At 48.3% G+C, this 15304-nt stretch overlaps 1 protein-coding gene across 2 annotated transcripts in view; it reads right to left on the reverse strand.

Moving 5' to 3' along the window:
- LOC107123049 (chromosome unknown open reading frame, human C16orf52) overlaps positions 1 to 7238 on the reverse strand; it is a 44817-nt gene extending 37579 nt beyond the window's left edge. For both annotated transcript variants that reach the window (XM_015426217.1, XM_015426216.1), the window contains exon 1: positions 6973 to 7238. In XM_015426217.1, the coding sequence (XP_015281703.1) occupies positions 6973 to 7078 (106 nt within the window). In that variant the 5' untranslated portion in view covers positions 7079 to 7238. The remainder of the gene's footprint in view (positions 1 to 6972) is intronic.
- Positions 7239 to 15304: the final 8066 nt, after the last annotated feature.

Raw genomic sequence — 15304 nt, forward strand, 5'->3', positions numbered from 1 at the left:
AAAGAGCCAGAGAGAGCATGCCAGAGAGATGGGGGGGGGGAGTCCCATGACACTTGAAAAGCTCCCCTGTTCCATTTCTAACAGATGGGGAGGGGGGACCCTAACAGCACAGCTTGCATTCCTTATTAGTGAAAGGGAGCAAGAGTACAGCAGCACATTAATGACCAGCAAAATTTGTGGCAGGGCATGGGCTTTCATGAATCACGGCTCACTTCTTCAGAGACAGCTGGAATGTGAGTCCATCTGTCCTTATATCTTGGAGAGTGAAGTGATTTCAGACGCCAAAAGACAATAGCAGCCATTGGTAATGAGAGAAGAAACTTAGGTCTCAATTCGTTCCATGAGTCTGGATTGTCTTGAGCTTCATGATCAGTTGCAATCCAGCAGTCACTCTTCCTAATCTCCCTTTGAAATTTCTTTGTAAGAGAACTGCTACTCTTAGGTCAGCAACTGAATGCCCTGGAAAGTTAAAATGTCCCCCCACTGGTTTTTTAATGTTGCGGTTTCTAATATTAGTAGAAAGAGTAAAACTCCAGTAGCACCTTTAAAGACTAACAAAATGGTGGTAGGCAATGTTCCCTCTAAGCTGTGGAGTCTTGTGAGCAAAAATTCTACTTTGTGAGCTGTTGGCATTAAAGTTGTGAGCGAGCGACTTGGCTACGGCATAAATTGGTTTGCTCTGGAGCCATCCTTCCTGAGCCAAGACGAAAATGTGTGAGCTGGAGACTAAAAAACTATGAGCTAGCTCACACTAACTCAGCTTAGAGGGAACACTGGTGGTAGAGTATATGCTTTTTTGAGAGTCACTGCTCACTTCTTCAGACTTATTTTCATTTATTCTTTGCATCCTCCTGGACTGAATCCTCCTGTACCAAATTGAGACCTAGGTTTCCTGACTCATTACCAATGCTGGTATCTCCATTCATCTGTATATCACACCTAATCCAATCACACCTGCTATTGCCATTCAGCATCTGAAATCATCTTTATAACATTTAAATCTCCAGTACCTTGTGTTACATTATATGGCATGCCTGGCCCGACAAAGTGACATTTATGTCAGATCTGGCCCTCGTAACAAACAAGTTCGACACCTCTGGTCTAGCACTTATCTCAGCATTTTTATTTTTTGCAGTTTGCAAAAACATCTGTTCTAGACTCAGTTGCCTGGTCGCTACAAATGTTTTGATCTACACAGGGTGGGGAGGTATACTTGGCTGACAGATACATTATCATTCATGCTTGGGGAGTCCCCAAGCAATGCAAAACCCTTGACCTTGGTTTCTGCTGGCCCCATTTCACTGCCCTGCTGACAGGCATTTGATAGATGACACAAAACCCAGAGAACTACTCTCCTTGGTGACGCCTTTGAGGGACAATGCAGAAACTAGTAGATCAATTATTAAGATAAAGGGCATTTTTCCTAATTGTAGCACTCCAAGCGTCACACCGTAAAGTTTTATGAACAACATCCTATAAAACAAAACAAATAATCCAAAATATATTGCTTACTCATTAGCAGCTATGACAGGACAATGTAACCGGCTAGCCAGCTCCAGGGAAAGCTCTCTGGAACAACAAAGGAGTCTATATAAATATATTCTTAAATTGGGCTTCCTGATGCAGAGAGTTCCAGAGAGTCATTACCACCAGAAATAAACAGCCCACCATATACTGTCAATAACATGGTCTTCGGTAAACTGGAAAGGACTCCTCTGTTTAAACTCAACTCCCTCTTCTACCGATTTTTCAAGGTAAATCAGCCAGAAACATGTATAAGTGGTTTTTTCACAGGAGCAACATCAATTGAGAAGTGCAAAGGTATATTGGCTGTATTACATTCTACCCCTTTCCCGGTCATTAATATCTTATTTTCCCCCTCTCTGATGGCCTTTGGCAATACAAGAGTCGTTCAGCCCAGAGAGCCTGGATTTGTGTGGGGTTCCATCAGCCCACTAGTTTTCTGGGCCCCGTGGCCAAACGGATCCAGGCTTTGACTTTTCAGGGGGGAGCATTTTAGACACCCCTTGCATAAAAGGGGCAGGATTTCAACCCATTCATGATGCATTTGTCTTTGCGATGAGTCTAATAAAAAACGTAGCGACTCCTCCGTATCAGAAGGGGGGAATGTATGTACACAGTCCACCTACCTACCAGTAGGCTGGTTCACACACAGTTATTCTCCTCCATGTGTGAGCAGCCTCAGCTAATCCAAAGTATGCAATTAAGCACAACAGCATAAGGCAAGAGCTGCATGTTCACCGAAACCCAGCAGGGATCTCCATTGAAGGCGGCAGGTGGGAAAACTGCTGCCAGGACCTCGGAAGCCGCTGCTGACTTGACTCACACACATGGTCCACACGTTACTTTCACTAACACATACATTAAAAAAAAAAAAAAGAGTTACACTCCGCCCCAGGCAGGGCTAAGGGCTTGTAACAGTTGTGAACCGTATGCACGCTCAGGGCCACTGACATTCAGGGCAGGTGTGCCAAACAGCCCTTGGTTACTGCCTGGGCTTGCATTCAATACCCAGAGTGTTCTCCTTTCTCAACAAAGCCTTTCTCTTGTACCAAGAGAGCCAGTGCCATTGCGTGCTTACTGTCAGATTCAGGAGCTCCCCTGTTCAACCCACCCACTGAGCCATGAAGCCTACCGGGTGACCCTTGGGCCAGCCCCTCTCTCTAGAACTAACCTACCATGGAATCACAGAGTTGAAAGGGACCTACAGGGTCATCTAGTCCAACCCCCTGCACAATGCAGGAAACTCACAAATACCTCCCCCCCACACACACACACAGTGACCCCTGCTCCATGCTCAAGAAGATGACCAAAAAACCTCCAGGGCTGCTGCTCTTTGGGGAACAGTCAAGATTAAAATGCCTATACATGATGGGTGACTAGAGTCCCCCTTTGCTTGCAGGAGCATTCCCTGGCTAGCGCTACTTTCCGCATGCCCTCAGTTGCTCTGCAAACAGCCCTATTGCTCAAGGCCACAAAATTTATCACACTGCTCTTAGCCCCTTCTCCAGTTGCTGGAAACGCATTCCCCGCCTGCCCAGAAACAAAGTGCATCTCCGGAAGCAACAGGCTGTTGGGTTCCCACACAGAGCAAACCAACACCACTTGTCACACTCCGGCAGGAAGAACTGTCCCTAAATTCAACTAATGGTTGATTTTTCCTTGGGGAAAACCATGCCGGCTTATTAAGGGCAGCAGTGCTGGCTCATGTGACCCTCACTGAATCGCCACCCTCATGAGCAAGCAAAGCAACAACAGTAGAAAAGAACTGCCGGAGACCCGGAAAAAAACAGCAAGAACTAACTGTTGCAGCATGACTAAAATGGATATACTTTAAAGAGGCAGTTACAGGAAGTTCTTAGATGCTGAACTTTAGGAAGAAAGGAATAGCTGGTTTGCCACTAGACCCAACAGCCCCTATGAGAGCACACAATAAAAGGGACACCCTTCCTGAATGAAAGAGGAAGTGTAATCCCATGCCCTGCAGTGAATGAATTAATATGCCTGTGCCCACACGTGCTCCGTTCCCCAGCGGCTGCCTCGTTGCCACCATCTTGGTTTGCTACTCCTCCATCCAAAGATCAGCAGAAGGCACCCAGGGCCTTTCATCGCTCCCATTCAATTGCCGTGGTGCCCATACCCCTTTGATGACTGGAGGGTCCATAAAGGTTTTGATCAATTCCTTTAGTCCCTTGTTGGAACACACATTCCACATGGGAAAAGATATGGAGGGAAAACCCACTAACACAGGTGGGGGAACAAACACTGGAAAAAACCAGACACTCTACACAGACATACATGAAACTGTTGAATACAGCACCAGACCCTTTGTCCAGAACACTGCCTATTCTGACTGGTAGCAGCTCTCCAGGGTCTCGGACAGAGGTCATTCACATTACCTACTGCCTGGTCTTTTATTCAAGAAGATGCTGGGGAATGAACCTGGAACCTTCTGTAGACAAAGCAGAGGTTCTTCCACTGAGTCATAGCCCCTCCCCATTGTACTGTACACAATTTAGGATATTAAGGATCTAACAGCGCCATGTTGGCTGCTTTTCGGAAGCAGAGACTGAAGAAAACTGGGGCCCTAGACAGAAAAATGGCAACAATACGTTTCAGAGATTAACTCTGAAGTTCAGTATCGACTCTCCAGCTTTGACCAGGCTAACAACATTGCCTCTTTTTGAGAAAATCACTTGGGGATCCACAGGACGGCCTCACAGCTCACAAAGCACAACCTCTGAGAAGGGATATACTGGATTGTAAACAAGGTTATTACTTTAAATGGAAATGTTTAAGAACAATCCCCACTATTCGGAGAAGAAAGATGTTTACTTTTTTAAAAAGTCAACCGTTCATGGAAATCAACTGTCCTGTGCAATTCTCAAGCACAATAAGTATCAGCATCACCAACAGATATGAAGTATTCACTGTCATAAAATTAAAGACTGTCAGAAAGGAATGAAATATTTCAACGGAGCCCAGTCTGTCTGGGCTATCTGGCAGACTCCAGAACATGTCCACACACTGAACTCAGCGACATTAATCAAAAGTCTATTCTCGGGTGATTGCACCCTCAGGCACTGCAATTTCAGTCCTTACTTCACACAGGCTCACCCACACACAAAACGGTTACCACTTCCAGTTGCATCACAAAAACAAAACAAAACACATCTGATATCCCAGCAGAATGCTTGGGCGGTTGCTCTTCATTTACAAAGCAAACAGTAATTCAGTTTAGAATTCATCGGGGGGGGGGGGGAATCAATTCCCTCAAGCAGCATCTCTCACCTACAAGGTACCTGGCCTTGATGTAATTAAAAAGGTAAAGGTTCCCTTGCTCGAAAGCCAGTCGAATCCGACTCTAGGGTAGCGGTGCTCATCTCCGTTTCAAAGCCGAAGAGCCAGCGCTGTCCGAAGATGTTTCCGTGGTCATGTGGCCGGCATGACTAAACACCAAGGCACACGGAACGCTGTTACCTTCCCACCGAAGTGGTCCCTATTTATCTACTTGCAATTTCTTGCTTTCGACCTGCTAGGTTGGCAGGAGCTGGAACTAGAGACGGGAGCTCACTCCGTCATGCGGCACACTCGGGTCTCGAACTGCTGAACTACCGACCTTCCACAGCCTGCAGTTCAGCGTCTTAACGGCAATAATTAGGTCCTTATTTCTTCAGTTCCTTATGCTGATACATGTCCAAATTTGTCCCAAGCATTCACTGACCAAGAGAGCTGACGCGATCACCTTCCCAACAAGAAACCAGTTAACACACACACATACACACCCAGTTTCAAGTACAGTGCGCAAATACTGTCATTTCTAAGTGATGCCCTTCCCACCACCCTTCACTCCCCTTCTGGGCACTGCACTGCTACTCCCCAAACGGCATTCTGAGAACTTGCAGAGAGGACTTTCTACGTCCTGCATCCTCGTGGCCATTTCACTCCTGCTTTTGTTTTCAGCTCAATATTTTCAGCTCTGCTGGCTCCTACCAACCGCTTGGAATGGCACTTTGCTGACAAATCAGGAATCCTTTCCTTACCTAGAGTGACCCTAGAATGCAAAAAAAAAAACCCCAAACCAACAATGCTTTCTCTTCTGCCACCTCTCTCATCTGCATGGGATGAGTGTAGTTGTGGCTCCCCCCCCCCAACATCACATAGCAAACCCCAACATGTATTCATATGGCTCACCCACACACAACTCTTCCTCTGTTTCATAGTTTATCTGAAATCTACTCACTTCAGCCAAGTTGGCCAAAACAAGACTGGTTCTGCTACTTGCCTGTAAAGCTCTGCCACAGTGGGACTTCACATTCATCTCTAAAACATGCACTTCCATGAGGCCAACGCTTCCATTAACATCCATCGCTAGAACATTATATTTCTCAATGCACACTGAGTGGTTTGTTTTTTTCTCTCTCCTGGCACTGCACACTTTCAAGAAGCTCCTAACCGCAAATTACCTGCAATCTAATGTGGCCCGTGGGGCTGTTTGGGGTATTTTTACCCTCCCTTCCAACAAAGAGTTCCAAGGCAAGCTTATGTGGCTCTCCCTCCCTCTTAGTTCATATCACAATAACCCCGTGAGGTAGGTTCTGCAAAGACTGTTGGGCCCAAGATCACCCAGTGACCATGAAACATTAAATATTTAAGCTATTAAACGATAAAGTCTCCTTTACTGTTGATATTTTGCCGTAAACATTTAAAAACTTTCCCGTGCTTGGCAAATTGTTAAAGGGTTAACTGCACGTTTCTGGATGGCCTCAACCTGGAGCAAATGTGTTGTCCAATGCTGGCCGTACCATTAATAAATTACACACCAGGCTGACACTGGAGCAGCAATAACATGGCAGTTTGTCTTAGTAAAAAAGACGCAGTAGTACTGTGGATAATTTCCAAGAACACGTAAATGGATACTGTGTAAAGACTACGATTCCTCAATCATTTACACAGGCACTTTATTAAAAGAAACGGACACCCTGCTCTGCTTTATCCTCCAGGGCAGCCTTGCGGGGTAGACGAGGCTTAGGGAGAGTGCCTGGCCCAAGGTCACCCGGTAAACCCCACGATTCTTCCCTTCCTTCGTTTCGTCCTCACACCAACCCTGCGAGGTAGACTAGGGCGGGAGTGAAAAAGCGAGTGGCCCAAGGTCACCCGTGGGGGACTGGGGACGTGTGCCCAGGTTTGCTAGACCTTACCCGGACTGCCCACCGCCGGAGCCGCTGCGCGAGGAAGGACCCAGCCGCGAGCAGAAAGGAAGAGGCGGCGGGGAAGCCTCGGGCCCCCGCCGAGCCGGACCAGCCCCTCCGGATTCGCTGGGGAAGGGGCTCCAGCGCCGGGTCTCGCTCCTCCTCAGGCTCCGCTCCCCGGAGCGCCTCTCCCTCCGGGCTCTGCACCCTCCTCCGCTGCCCCTCGCAGCCCGCCCGCCCGCCTCCCTCCCTGACTCACCCGCGGACTCGCCGGTGTTGATCCAGTCCGGGTTGGCCAGGCTGGCGATGGCGAAGATGTCTGCGGCCAGGAAGAGGCATCCTGAGATGATGGTCAGTTTGTCCATGTCCTCCGGCTCCGGCCTCGGCCCGGCGGCTTCCCACAGGCGGGGCCCGGGCCGGGGGGAAGCGCCTCACAGCTGTGGCTCCATGACTCGGCTCCCTCCGCCCGCCCCGCAGCGGCTCCTCGGCGCCCCTCCTCAGGCGGCCGCCACACAGGAGCGGGTCCCCCCCCCGCCCCAACTCGGGACGGCGCCGGAAGCAAAACCTGGGCCGAGGCTACCGCGACCCGGAAGCGAAGGCTCGAGCTCTCGTCCTCAGCTCCCCGCGCGCCTTGCCGTTCACACTTTGCCCCAGACGGGGCGGGGCTTCGGAGGAGGAGGCGACACCTGGGTGGGGCTTAGCTGGAAGCGGCCGGGAGGGAAAGATTTCGGAGGCGGAGCTTCCTCGGAAAGGGGGCGGGGACAGAAGGTTGAAACGCAGGGCTGCAGAGAAGGACTCCGGTGCGGGGGGAGGGGCCGAGGCCGAGGTGGGCGTGGCTTAGCTCTGGCCGTCGGAGGCGGGAAGCTGTTGCCTCGGTTGCCTTGGCAACAAGGCGCCGAGGGAACGCGCCTCTTTCGTGAGGGAAAGTAAATAAGAAGTTGCTTCTTCATCGTTGCTGGCTCATTTGGACGCAGCCCAGAGACACGCCGACTACCTCGGCGTGATCGAGGTCTGCATAATAAAACGCCCCCAGAGCAACAGAATAGAGGCTTTTCAAGATAATCACCGGCGGCGACTCCTGGCCGCACCGCAAACACCGGCTGCCAGACGTCTAAATCGGGACCTGAAGGAGCCTGACAAACCGAGCCGGTGCCAAGTCCGGCGAGTCAAAACCCACAGAGCTGTCAGGAGTCTAAAAATACACCCGACTCCGGCGACGCCCCTTCCTTTCAGTGGGCGTCCTGCAGGACACACAGCCTGGGGCACGCGCGCGCCTGGACGGCCTGCCCGGCGGTTATTTTGAGACCATTCTGCACGAATTGCAAAGCACACACGCACAGCCATCAACCAAACTGCAAAGAGCAGGGACAGGGCCGTAGGCGGGCTTACTCGGGACTCGGAGTCAGGCTTGCGGAACACAATGAAATGCAGGGGTCAAGTTGGGGTGTTAGGAAACCCACGGATGGAGTTCCTTCAGGTTTTCCTTTTCTTCAGGGTTCTTAGCTAGCTGGGAGGAGAAATCTGGATCAAGGCCCTGGCACAGGAGGAGTTAAACAAACCAACCAACAGGACTGTTACAGGCACACTCTTCCTCACCAGGTGGACCTACATCATTTCCAGATAGGACAATCACCCAACTTGCAAAAAAGGGGGGAGGGATGACCTCAGGGGGGGACACACACCAGGGCATCCCATTTTAGCACTTCTAAAACCCATTGGTGTGTTTACACACTGGCCCGGCAGCGTTAGGGCATTTCGTGCTCAAAATTAAGTTCCTGCAAGAATGGAGGACAAGCGTCACGCATACAGAGCGAGACGGACTGTCAGGGCAGGTTCCGATCTTCTCCCATAATTGGAGGTTCCAAGAAGCGCGGAACTCTGTGGTGCTAGGATTCTAAACCGTCACTGTCCCCTTGTCTGTCCCGGCATTCTCCCTTCGTAGGACAGAGCAAGCTGGCGACCCCCTCTCTGGAAATACATGCCAGACCTCCTTCCTCACTCTGGTTTGTTTTCAGACCATCTCTTGAGGTTTTGTGTCCATGGATAATAGAAACTCGACTTTTAGAAGGAGACCATCGATAAGGCCGCCAATAAGAAGGCCATCGGTAAGACCACAATCGGACAGAAGGCCGTCAGACCACAGGCGACCGTCAGTGAGAAGGCCGTCAGACCACAGGCGACCGTCAGTGAGAAGGCCGTCAGACCACAGGCGACCGTCGGTGAGAGTGCCGTCAGACCACAGGCGACCATCTGACAGATCCTCAGGTAGTTACAAAACCAGAAATAGTTTAAGTTGCCTATCAAGGTAAGAAGTAAAGGAATTGGCTCTCACTTAAATGTGTCCCCCCTCCCACTGAGTACAGCAGTTCACATCCTGAGAACGTAACAGCTGTAAACTTAAAATGGGCAGTGCAAGACCTAAGAAGAGCTCCCGACTAGTGCTGAGGAGGGCTTCCTGTGTGAGAGAGTGGTCGCTCACACGCACAGCTTAGAGGGAACACTGCTCTCCCCCCACGTTCTCTTTCCTTACTCCCTTAATGCCACCGGTTATTCCGATAGGAACTGTGCAGAAGTTGTAACAAGCCTGAGTTTTGGAAGATACCATCATGGCGATGCTCTGTTGGAGAAATCACCATGTAACGCTTACCAGTTCTCTACTGGTCTTCTTTCAGATTATGAAAAGCACCACTGTTTTTGATAGCTGGTGTGTGTGTGTGGGGGGGGGACTTTGGCTGGGATCTCCAATATTGTGGGTCTAGTTCAGAAAACCCAAAAAAACCTTATGCTTTTCAGCTTTTACTGCTTCACGACAAACTACTTGGGGAAACTAAGGGGGTTTACAAAGGCAGTTTGTAACAAGGCATGGGGAGTGTCAAATAGCAAGGGAGGAAAAGAGAAAATGGAGCTAGTTCACTGGGCATGCAATCTGTTCCCAGGATGAAATTCAAAAGTGCTCACTTTTGTCCAGAGGCAGCTGGGGCATCTTGTGTAAAACAGCGCCTCCTGGGTTGCAGTTCCTGGGATCAGCTGCCTAGTCTCGGGCCCTATATAATATATAAAGCCTGGGCTTGCAAGCTGCGTCCTCAGTCTGATGGTCAGCCTGAAAGGATCTAGTCCAGGACTTTAAATTGTTCTGTTGGCCAAACCAATCCAGCTGCCTGGAGCTTGCCCCAGCCTACATTATGCTTCTAGGTACTGGCTCCTTCCACTTCCACTTCTCACCTCCTCTTCGTCTGGACCTTTGGCCTGCATTTGACTCTCCTTTATGTTGCTGGCCCTGCACTGAGAGCTACATCCAAACTCCCCAAATTTATTTGGAAAAGTGGGATAAAATTTAATGAACGAATGAATGCAATTCTTTGTGGTTGTAAAATACCTCTGGGTAATTTCTTTAAACATTCTGAAAAACAACCGACTGGCGCTTTGTTTGTAATGTAAGGCAAATACAGGATTTGGGGGGAGGGGTCTGTCTCCTCTGTGACACCAGGACAAAAGGAACGGTAAGCTTAGATGGCTGGCCAAGATCAGCTTTACGACCTGTGTTTTAAATTCTCCTCCTCCTCTAGCCTCTTCCTCTTCAGAAACCCATTCCTCAACTTATACTTCAGAGTACTATGGTTCGGATGAAGGTAAGATTGGAACCAAGCATTCCTCCGTTTTTTGTGGGTTACTCATGGAGCAAAGTACTTCTTGTTGTCTAGTCTGAGAAGGACAACTACCATGATCCCTGCGTAACTTCAGCTGGCCCAAGGTCCCCATCCAAAGCCAGGAACTTCCAAATGCCCACAGTGAGAAGCAGATGCTGGGCTATACAGACCAGCTTTTGACATGTATTAGAGGGTTCCCCAGCATAGTGCCTGCCTGTGGGTGCCAAGGCACCCACCAGTACGCCCTCTGATACCCGAGCTTTTCAGGGTGTGGGAGGGGCCGTTAGAAGGCTTCTTATTGGCTGACCTCATTCATATGAAATAGAGGCCGCAGCCATGAGAGGGTCAAAGGGACTAGTAAGCCTCTGCACTTTCCTTAGCCAGTGTCTGTGGTTCCATTTCCCCTTCAGACTTTCCTTTTTATCCCCACCCCCCTTTCTTTCTTTCTTCCTCCCACCTCTCCGGCTTGCCTTCATTTTTTTTTTATTCCTCTCCCGAGATTCTTTTGCAAAGAGAGGAGGAAGGTATTGCATTTGGCTTTGCTTCCGGTGGCAGCCATTTTTGGGGTGACGCTGAACACCCCCCTCAAAATTCCAAAGCTGCTCGCAGACTGAAAAAGGTTGGGGACTCCCGATTTTCTGGAACGACACAACCCATCCCTTCCTAAAGAACCAGGGTCGTTGGCAGAGGCTGGCCTTTCCTAACACCAGCTGAGGTGTCTTAACTGAGGATACCAGGGATCAGACCAGGATCCTTGAACGTGGAAAGCAGATTCTTGCGCTCCAAGCTCCAGCCCCACAAAATGACATCTGTGGAAGTGTGGAAGGCTCATTCCTGACCCAAACTAGTATTTGGAGCCCAGGGAGATGCTGAACCAAATGGAAGGGGGGGGGAGAGAAGGGATGCTATACCATGCAGCTGACAAAATGGATTTTTGTGGGTTGAGACCTCTGTCTTTCTTATTTAGATGAAGAATCTGAACACAGTTTGAGCACAACGATAAAGACCAACATCCAAATGGAAACCGATGGGCTAGGGTTCATAATCATTCAGAATGGACCTTATCTCCAGCTCACAGGCCTGGTGGAGAAAAGCGCAGCAGCCAGAGATGGAAAACTGCAAGCTGGTAAGGAGAAAATGCAAAATCTCAGAAGGATTACAGAGGCAGCAAATGGCAGACATCTTATTATACCTGAAAAGCAAGCATGGGGACTGGAGCAGTTAGGATGTCATACTAGGGCCTGGGAGACCTGGGTTCAACTGTCCCACCATCGAAGTTCACTGAGCCAGATGCTCAGAGTTGTTGCCATGAGGATAAAATGGAGGAGGAGAGAATGATGTTGCAGTCTCCTTTGGGTAAGTTTTCCCAGGAGGACTAGGACTGGGAAGCAAAGGGGACTATACCTAACTAATTAAATGTTTTATTGTCTGTTTGGGACAGCAGACCTGGGTTCTTCCCTCCTCCATTTTGCTTTCACAACAACCCTGTGAGGCAGGCTAGGCTTGGAAGGTTTGACTGTCCCAAATGAGGTTCATGGTTGAATGAGCATTCCCCCCACATCCCAGTCTGACACTATCAACCACTACACCACACTGGTTCTCTTGCACTGATATCCAATCCTTCTCCCATACATGGACAGGAGATCCCATTCCCTCCCCAGCAACAGTTTTGCAAGGTAGGACAGCAGGCCCAAGGGCATCCAGTGAGCATGACGGCCCAAAGTAGGAATTTGAATCCCGGCCTTTCCAGTAAAGCATGTTAATCTCTAAATCACATTGCTGAAGTTAAGTAGGTTACTGTACTGTGCAACCAATGTGTGTTTGATACACTCTTCTAGCCAGTAGGCACTAAGGTTTATCTAACATGTGAGCTAATCTTCCCATCCCTCCCCCTCCGGCCAACCAAGCCCACAGAACTCAATGCAGCAGACACAGGCTCCCTTGTCTTGCCCCCACCACAACCATGGGAGATAGATTACGCTAAGAGAAAAGGACTCTTTTTGCGATTATAAAAGGCCAACAGTTAATGGGAAGGACCTTTCTTCCTCCAGTTCTGAAGTTTTCCAGTGACATTACTGTAGCTAAAAATGCTGTTTGATATTAGCCTGGCAAGGCACACACACAAACATAGTGATACTGTTATTTGGACCAGAGATTCCCAAAGGTAGAAATATTTGAAAACTGGTTTTATATAAGGTTTTAATTTACTCCGATAAATTAATGTGGTTATCTTGCTGGTTCTTGTAATTCATTATGCCTTTTACAGTGAGTTCGATATGATTGTGCTAATTATGGTAATAAGCCACTGGTGAAAGCTTTGTGCCCAAAGCATCTGGCATTCTGCTTTATTGCATTTGGCAGTGTGTGTTCTCCATTGTTTTAATATCTGTGCTGTTTTGGATTCGTTGACTTATTAAATTGCTGGTGTTATGTTTTGTGCACTAATTGCTTGTTTAGATTTGTTTAGACTAATTGCATCATATTATTTCCCCCCATTCCTTTGTGCTCTCAACCTTTTAAATGTTATCTTATCTTTTTTTGGTTGGGTATTTTCCCCTTTTTTGTGGTGCCAAAACTTCCCATAAGACCTCTGTAAGGAACAGCTAACACCCCACTCCCTTCAGTAATAGAACTTGCTTTCCTACAAAATAGTAGTAGTAACACCTATGGGCCTTTAGGTGTGTCTTATCTCTGTGCAAGGTCCACTGGATTCTGAGAACTGAGGAGTTGGATAATGGTGGGAGATTTTCATATTAACAGAAAAGCGGCGTGCTAATTAAAGGAACATCCTGTTTGGTTGTACTGTGGGGTGGGGGACCTTTAGCCCCTGTAACTTTATTAAGCTGTTAGGCAATGGAACCACCATCTTTCACTTGAATGTGGGGAGATGGTAATAACAGTATTTGTCTATGATTAAGAGTTACACATTACTAAAGAGGAGAACTTTAAAATATTAGTCTGTAGGAGTGTTGTTTTTTGTTTTCTGCACAAAGAGCCTGACAACTGTATCCTGACTGAATTTTCATGTTATTTTTAAATAAACTTTAGTTGTATTTTTACAGCTTGTGTTGTGTGTGTCTAACAGCTGCTCATTACCTGTGAGACGAATTGGCCTCAGAAAGGCATGTTTGTGTAAATTTTAGGGCGCTCTGATGCCTGTGGTTCAGGATTGAGAGGTCTCCCTGTGGGACTGGACTGTCCTCCCCCTGGGATAGGGTGCAGCAAATCCTTACAACCTCTTGTTTGCTTTTCCTAACAGGGGATGTGCTGCTTAAAATCGGACACGCAAATGTCTTAGGGTGGACGCTGCGTGAACTCCGGCAACTTCTGCAAGGCACTCCCATCGGGACCGTTCTGCAAATCCAGGTCTATAGGGATTTTCTTGCATTGCCCAGCAGGTGGACATCTATGATGGACCACATTCCGGAAAAGAATGGGGCCGAGTAAGGAACACTGAGCGCTTTACATCGCACTGACATCATCTTGTTACAGTCTTTTCAGCAGCCATGGAAAAGAAGTCCTATATTATTATTGGCTGGGGCGGGGGGGGGGGCGCAAAACGTCCCTGGTCATCTAGTGAGTTTGGGGCAGAAGGGAGACTTGAACCACAGCCCTCCCCAGTCACAGGATGCTACACCAGTCCCACAGATTCTAAACCGGACATAAAAGCCATTTCGAAACAGCATTTGGGAATTAAAAAACAGAAACCTAACCTGAACATCAGGTTGAGCTCTTACGACTGGCTATGAAGACACCCCACCATCCCCAATCCTACTAGAACTATACTCTGCTATTGAACTATTGCCTCTCCCCAAAGGTTTCCTTCGCAGCTTGAAGGCTTCCTATCAAAATGAGTGGAGCTTCAATCTAGTGCTTATGGGAGAAAGGAAACAGTAGGGGTAGTCTTTGCCATTAGAAGGGATTTTAAGGCATTGTGGTGACCTCTCTGTTCTGTTCCAATTACCTTTTGAAGAAGTTTCTACAAAGCATGGGTGAAAACCTGAGGATCCGTTCCACCAGCAGAGGCACTTTCCTCTGGCGGAGGAGCCTGCTCTTGACACGAGATGTCTTTTCAGTGTCTTGTGTTAGTGGAAAGCGTCTTTCAGAAGAAGAGAAAAAAACATGTGTTGGCAGAACAGATCTGCAGGAGGCAACCCCCTCAGTATGTCAAAATCGAGTTAACCATTATTTCCAAACCTTAAACTAGCAGCCAAACCACTGCACTCTTTAAAACCTATTCTCTACAAAGTTCCCTCTTCAAGGCAACATGCCCCATTTATCATTCCTGCTCTGACACATTAAGACTCAAGATAGGTAGGCACGTTAGACTGTCTGTAGCAGTAGAAAAGAGCAAGAGTCCGGGAGCACCTTAAAGACTAACAAAAGACGTGGCAGGGTAGGAGCTTTCATGTGCTCCTCCCCTGCCACAAATTTTGTTAGTCTTTAAGATGCTCCTGGACTCTTGCTCTTTTCTGCATTAAGACTCATGTTCCAACAGGAGTTATAGGTAAGGTGGAGACTGCTGTCTTTTCTGGCTGTAGCCTTTGTTGTTAAGTCCCTAGGATTTCAACATAGGTCTGTTCTTATTGTAAAACAGTTAGAAAGGTGGTTAAAGTTTCAGAAGGAAGACTAAATACTGAGGATGCATTTGTCTGCAGGCAGAGCACATTCCAGTTCTGACCTTTCTAGACGCTTTCTAAAATGTGTGTCCTTGTACGTTTTAGCATTTTTAGTGATGCCAGTGAAGAAAGCTGGACGAGCAGCGAGGGCACAGACGAATTCGAAAGTTACAGCGAAGAAACGGATAGTGAAGGAGACCATCAAGCCGTCACTGACCATCATGCTGCTCAAGACGCTGCTGCTGCTGCTCCCGTCTCTGCTCATCGTGACAAAACAGTGCATTACGAAGACGTGGACAAGGAGCCCGGAGGCACCAACGCTGCC

This window comes from Gekko japonicus, unplaced genomic scaffold (genome assembly GCF_001447785.1).
Source record: "Gekko japonicus isolate JY-2015 unplaced genomic scaffold, Gekko_japonicus_V1.1 scaffold384, whole genome shotgun sequence".
NCBI lineage: Eukaryota > Metazoa > Chordata > Lepidosauria > Squamata > Gekkonidae > Gekko > Gekko japonicus.